At 42.3% G+C, this 6,942-nt stretch overlaps 1 protein-coding gene across 1 annotated transcript; it reads right to left on the bottom strand.

The window, feature by feature from the left end:
- Window positions 1-427: 427 nt before the first annotated feature.
- LOC147431708 (histone H3.3-like) lies at window positions 428-1,982 on the bottom strand. Its single transcript, XM_086494628.1, has 5 exons — window positions 1,904-1,982; window positions 1,433-1,541; window positions 1,279-1,355; window positions 1,111-1,201; window positions 428-837 (listed from the first exon to the last, which is right to left on the bottom strand). The coding sequence occupies exons 2-5, from the start codon at window positions 1,502-1,504 to the stop codon at window positions 667-669; spliced, it is 411 nt and encodes a 136-aa protein (XP_086350754.1). The 5' UTR covers window positions 1,505-1,541; window positions 1,904-1,982; the 3' UTR covers window positions 428-666.
- Between the last annotated feature and the right edge of the window lie 4,960 nt (window positions 1,983-6,942).

Raw genomic sequence — 6,942 nt, 5'->3', positions numbered from 1 at the left:
ATTGGCTCCTTTTGTATATACCAACCACAAAATGCAACAAATATACATTGTTCATGCCACATGAACAATTTTTATGCCCATTTATAATACTCATAGGTTTATGTTAAGGAGAAAAGTCTTACTCAGTGCTAGGTTTATGTCAAGGAGAAAAGTCTTACTCAGCTCTATACTCATTCCATTTATCCTTTACCAAATACGTTGATAGAGAGAGAGAGGGTACCTGCACATATCTGATACACTATTGCAATTTATAAAAAGCGTCAAAAGATTCTCCACACAAAAATTATGACAGGAAAATCAAGATGGCCTGCATGCAAGTATAGTAACAACTTCCATCAACCAATTCAACAAGACCTATTATCATGTTCCTCACAATGAACAAAACTTTTCAGTCACCACACCAATTTAGATGCACAATATACAAAAATGTTTCAAAAACCTAGCTTCTAGATTATATTACATTAAATTGTGGAGTACATTTACAAAAACGGATTATATTAGCCATATACTGACTGAGGTGATTCACAACCAAAAACATAGCAAACCAAAAATATACTTGCTTAGTTTTAACTTTGAGCAAGACATCTTGGTAGTTCCTACTTGTGTAGCTAATTCGTTATCATTGTTAGAACATGAGAGACTGTCTTCTCAAAACTTCCACATATCCTATGCTCGCTCTCCACGGATGCGCCTTGCAAGCTGGACGTCTTTGGGCATGATTGTCACTCTCTTGGCATGAATGGCACACAAGTTGGTGTCTTCAAACAAGCCAACAAGGTATGCTTCAGCTGCCTCTTGAAGGGCCAACACAGCATGACTTTGAAACCTTAGATCAGTCTGTCAAGAAAAAAACAAGCAGCATCAATCAATCAGGAACTTCACTTGTCAAAGCACAGTCCTAACATTTGCACAGGAACTTCACTTGTCATAGCATAGTAGTAGCATTCGCCACTCAAAATAGTGACTCCTCTAGCACTTTTTTGTCATTTTAGCATGAAAAATTAGTAGAAAATTGATCTATATTTGCCTGACTTCTGGCTTTGCTTTCATAACCAATTAAAGCGTGACATAAAGGAGAGAGCATTAATCCTCAAAAACGCACTTAATTACCTTATAGTCCTGTGCAATTTCACGCACCAGCCTTTGAAAGGGTAGCTTGCGGATCAGAAGTTCAGTACTTTTCTGATACTTGCGTATTTCTCTAACATGAGTACAAGAAAATCGTATTAGATAATAAAGATTGGAAATGCTCACAAGCAACCCAAACGTTTCTGGTACCTGAGAGCAACAGTTCCCGGCCTGAATCTGTGGGGCTTCTTCACACCACCAGTGGTGGGAGCAGACTTGCGTGCAGCCTAATCAAAAGAAAAGATTATATGTAATGGAAAGAAGTCATTTAGCGTCACAGAAGAGAAGAATCGATTATACATACCTTCGTTGCGAGCTGCTTTCTTGGAGCCTTGCCGCCTGTAGACTTGCGGGCAGTTTGCTTGGTACGAGCCATTTAAGAAGGGATTCAAGAAACGAAGAAGTGAAGCAGTCTGCAGAAATTCAAAAAGACAGAGTGAGACAAATGAATGAAACATGAGAAGAGCATTTGCACTACGACGGATGTACAGACAACGCCATGCACGCAGCTTCCTACGAAAAACTCGTATACTCTTCCAACCCAAGAGGGGACACAACGCCATGCTTGAAACTTCTGAAGAAAATGGCCCTCAGCGTATGGCGAAAGGAGAGGAAAACGCATACGTGATAAGCGCAAAATGCAGACACATCTCGCAAAACAAAGTATCATGCTTGAGCTCTGGCACGCCATCGCTGGAACTAACCATATACGTAAACGCAGAAGAGGAAGACGAAGGGATTTGAAGAAACGCAGTAACGACGACGTAGTACGTACCTTGTGGAGATCGAAACGAACACTCTGATCGAAACCAAAAAAAAGGAAAAGGCTGCAGCTTGTTTGCTATTTATACTTACGTAATAACCGACATTCGACGGCCTCCATAGTTCCAAGATCGACAGTTTTAGCCAATCTTGAAGAAACCCGAAATCCGTGCGCTCGTCTCTCATTGGCTGACGTATTGAGGGTGTTGTTTGTGTGTGTGTAGCGGCCCAAAGAGACTCGTATGGTGAGTACATGGCAACATTCGGCCATACATTCAGCAGATGGGTATCCAAACAAACAAAGAAGCGAGACTCGTATGGTGAGCATATGGCAACGTTCGGCCATACATTCGGCAGATGGTGAGCATATGGCAACGTTCGGCCATACATTCGGCAGATGGGTATAAACAAAGAAGCGAGACTCGTATGGTGATGAGCACATGGCAACGTTCGGCCATACATTTGGCGGATGAGTATCCAAACAAACAAAGAAGCGAGACTCCTATGGTGCACACATGGCACCGTTCGCCCATACGTTTGGCAGAAAGCTCCCTCCACATCAGCAGACCTCGTCAGGCCCCTGTCCTCGAAGCAACGGATGTTGAACATCGTGATCCTAATGGAGCCGCCCCCCACCCCTTCAGCATGTTCAGAAGCGTTCTCCTACATTCGTGAGGTAGGAAGAAGGCTGAGCTTCCTACAGACCTGCAAATTAGGTTGTGGCGTGGAGCATATTGAGTTGTTCGTATACTTGCAGTGCCCTCATTCGCAAGAAAAAAGCAGGGCGTTCCTTCAACGAACACTTTGCATGTGTGCAAGCTCGTAGTCGGCAAGTAGTCGTTCACTAGCGAATGAGTTGAGGAGCAAACGGTGCATTGAGCATGCTACATCCCTCAGCCTTTGGCAGCAAAAAGGCTATCAAAGTAATGAAAACTCCCACTCTGCTTATTAACCACCTCAACCTCTTGCTCCTCCCTTTGTTCAACTTGTGCTTACGGGGTAAGCCTGAAAACGCTTGTCCTTTGTAAGATCTTGTAGATGCCATTCCTAGGGATATCAATGCAAGTAGTGACCATTGAGATGCATGAAGAGTAAATCTAGAGGTGCCCAAGATGGAAATACTTCCTTGGATGGAAATACCTTTGTAAATGAAAAAACTGGCCTCATTTTGGAGAGAGAGAGAGAGAGAGAGAGAGAGAGAGAGAGAGAGAGAGAGACTTGTGCATATGAGAAGAAGCACCATTTGCAAAAGCTTTGAGAAAAAGATGAGATTTTGGTTAGCGTGCTTTATGACTCAAGGCACAATGTGCAAGAGATGTGTAATCACCCTTACTTGGATAAAAAATATTTTGAAAACTTAGAAACTCTTGTAAACTTATATGGAAAATTGATTATATTGAGATATATTGTCCAAATTTTAGTAATAGATGTTGCAGCATTGCAATAGCTTGCCAAAGCCGAGCCATTATTCTTAGTTGCATTACCTTTGTCATACAATATGGAAGACAGGCAATAGGGTAGTCCACTACCTTTTGCAAAGACCCTATCATCAGGATCGGCGTAGCAATGTATTAATGTGAGCTCAGATGGTTAGCCATAATTAACTAAAGCATAAGTTAGCAATAGAGAGAGAGAGAGAGGAGTGGAGCATAGAGGCGGGCACGGGTTCGTTCTACGCTCGTTAGAAACGGAATAGGGTGGGAGTCGACAGCCATGGACTTCATGTTCTCTATAGCTGCCCTCCATCACATTATAGGTATGGCAACTACTATCCATTGTACTCCATGTTGTTGCAGGTATGGTTTTTGTCATAAAATCTAATATCTAACCAACCCAAATGATTTTCTCATAATTAAACTGATCATTTAATGTGGGAGAATAAATGGGAACAAGGGTTAGAATATAAACGTGTGCTTACAGATCTATCTCAACACGGGGCCAATGGTAAAGGGGTCCAAATGAGAGATGGTTTGTCAAAGAGCAAGGCTAGCCAATGGAGCTTAAAGACATTAGGGTTATCTTCATTGAAGACCTACAATGGCTAGTGTTAAAAGTCCTTTGACCTTAGGTAAGCTAGGCCTGTGCTTGAAGTGGGAGCCTGGCCCACGCTTGAGGTGCTTGTCGTGTTTGCTGACTAAGGTACTAAGGCGCTCCATGATACTCTTGGCTATGGAATGCAAATCCAACCAAGAGCCATGCTTCAATGCTTAAGCTTGCCATCTTGTTCATCTTCATTACTATACTATTATGCTATGCTAAGCAAGAAGAGTGATGATAAGCGACGAACTATTTCTTTCTTCTATGAATGATTCTTCTTCCTCTTCCCTACCCTCATTCCCCACTAGCTCTCTCCACCTTCAGAGGTGTTAGAGGCCTTGGGATTGAGGCTTGGGATAGTTAACCCTTTTTGCAAAGTTTATGTTATGCTCGTTGTGCATGAAGCTTTCCATCTTCATTGCATCACCTAGGTCACAAGGAACACAAAGATTGTATTGTACCAAGTCTCTCTTGATGGGAGAATCTATAGTACAAACGCTTACATGCTTTTTCGAACTCAAACTGGGCTGGTTGTTTTGACACGCGAGTGTCCACAAGTGGTTTTTGTTTCATGCTTGGCAGTTCATGTATATCATGGTTGAGCAAGAAGGAACCTACTGTGGCCACTTTGAGTTGTGAGGTTGAGTACAGGAGGGCAGTCTTCACAGCTACGGTTGAGTGTGTATGGCTCAGATGCCTTATGGATGATTTGGGTGTTGGAGAGGACACTGCCAACACTATCTACACTGGCAGTCAGAGCACATTGGCAATTGCAAGGAACCCAATTTTTCATGCTCGCACAAAGCACATTGAGGTGCATTACCACTATGTCAGGGAGAGATTCTCAGCAGGAGAGATCAGCTTGGGTTATGTGCCAACACAGGACAGCCTTGCAGATCTTTTCGCAAAGGCATTGTCTCGTCAGAAGTTCAAAGATTTCCGCAAAGCTTTGGGCTTACTCTCCTTTGTGGACTAATCATGTCCTCAGGGCATGGCACTTCCCTTTACTCATGTGCCAGCTCTTGTTCACCGCATTACTCCATGGGGGATTTGTTACCATATACATGTGGTAGTGATGTGTGTGAACACATTACGACCACCGGGGCATCTTTTCCCTCTTTAGGAGGTTTTTTCCCCCGTGCATTGTATATATGCCCATTCATTCTAGGGCTACCTATCTTTGCATTGCACACTAAGTAACACACTCTCAGTTGTGTGCCTTGAGCTTCCTTCGTCTTCTCCAAGCTATGTGCATTTCTTTGCAACCCTAATTCCAACAAGAAGAACAATGGGTCCCAAGGAACCCTTGAACCAAGAACCCCTCCCTTGTGCAAGCTATAAACCACCAAAAAGAGTTCAAGATGTTATACTGAGATGAGCAGGCCCAATAGATAAAGCTAGAAGCAAAAAAAAAAAGGCTAAAGAAGAAGAAAAATTGGAAGCAAAAGAGAAGGCCAAAGACGAAGCTAAAAGCCTTGCATGATGACGACAATTCTAGAAGAACCAAAATACCAAGAATCAATGATAGAGTCAGCCATAGTTTTAGAAGACACATCATTGCTAGAAACATACGTGCTAGAAGACACATCATTGCTAGAACCATAAGTGCTAGAAGTGCAAAATCAAGCTGAGATTGTGGTACCCTTTGCTAGCACCACAACTCCTACACCAATAGAGGCCACTAAAAGAGCACCATATAATTGCAAGATATTGAAGAAATTCTCATTAAATTTTTGTGCTTGTAGACAAGTTCAAAGGAGTTGCTTACAACAAGGAAGAGTAGGTCAGACAATTGACTGCACAAGTGTAGCAGTTAGAAGAAAAGGCATACGAATGTGAAAGATATGCAAAAACATATAGGGTTGCACTTGAGAGCAAAAAGTTAAAGGTATTCTACCTTCAAAAAGATCTAAATCTACAAAAGGCCAACGGTAATAGCTTGTAGTATCATCCAATGAGCAAACAACCATATCCAACTAGCTTGAAGCAGTCAAGATACATGCTTTGAGCAACAAGATGAGTTGTCCAAGGTAAAGGCAAAGTTGTACAAGAAAGCCATTGAAAAATCCAGGTTGAAGATTCTATTGAATCTAGAAAACACTCAGTTAAAAATGGAAGAAGACATACTAGAGGCCTAGTGCTCCCTTCTCAAGAAAATGTGGGAGAGCCCTCTGAATAGATTTATCTCGTAGAGATGAAACTTATGTAGCCCTTAAGAAGAGGAAAAAGGAACTAGAGATAACTTGAACAAAGATTTGGAGGTACCTCACCCTTCAACAAATGATATGAGAGAAACAAATGCAAAAAGGAGGCAAAAAGGGATTAGAGATCTCAAGGACCAACTATAGAAAGCCAAAAAAAGACATCAAGGGCAAATGGTGGCCATCGAAGATGAACCTATAGATGGTTGAAATTAGGATTGTAGCGAAACACAGACAACTTGGAGAAGATGAAGAAGCTTAAGGCACACAACAAAGAGTATATTGCTTAGTGAAAAAATGGAAAGATCAATGATCTCTAGAATGATGGGCGTATATCCAACGCACAAGGGAAAAAACCTCCTAGTGAGGGGAAAAATGCCCCGGTGGTTCTAAGTGTGTTCACACAAATCCTCCTTGGCAGTGATGCGATGAATGAGAGTTGGCACATAGTGTGTAGGGAAGTGCCATGCCCTGAGGACTTGATCAATCCACAAAGGGAAGCAAGCCCAAAGCTTTGCAAAAAGATTCAAACTTCTCACGAGGCAATGCCTTTGTGAACAAATCTGCAAGGTTGTCCTGTGTCGGCACCTAAGCCAAGTTGATCTCTCGTGTTGAGAGTCGCTCTTTAACATAGTGATAATGAACTTCAATGTGCTTTGCGCAAGCATGAAAACTTGGTTCCTCACAACTCCCAATCCGCTTTGTTGATCAATGTAGATGCTGTTGGTAGTGTCCTGTCCAACACCCAAATCAACCATAAGGCATCTGAGACATACATGCTCAATTGTAGCTACGAGGACAGCCCTGTACTCAG

This window comes from Adiantum capillus-veneris, chromosome 21, assembly GCF_014529385.1.
Source record: "Adiantum capillus-veneris isolate H3 chromosome 21, ASM1452938v2, whole genome shotgun sequence".
NCBI lineage: Eukaryota > Viridiplantae > Streptophyta > Polypodiopsida > Polypodiales > Pteridaceae > Adiantum > Adiantum capillus-veneris.
This window is presented reverse-complemented; position numbering and strand designations above follow the sequence as displayed.

Bases quoted from the DNA above. Each gene is read 5' to 3' on its own strand.
- LOC147431708 (XM_086494628.1), bottom strand. From the start codon at position 1,504: ATGGCTCGTACCAAGCAAACTGCCCGCAAGTCTACAGGCGGCAAGGCT. The intron at 1,202-1,278 runs GTACCAGAAACG...TACTCATGTTAG, and splicing joins CCGGGAACTGTTGCTCTCAG to AGAAATACGCAAGTATCAGA. The intron at 838-1,110 runs GTAATTAAGTGC...TTTTCTTGACAG, and splicing joins AAATTGCACAGGACTATAAG to ACTGATCTAAGGTTTCAAAG.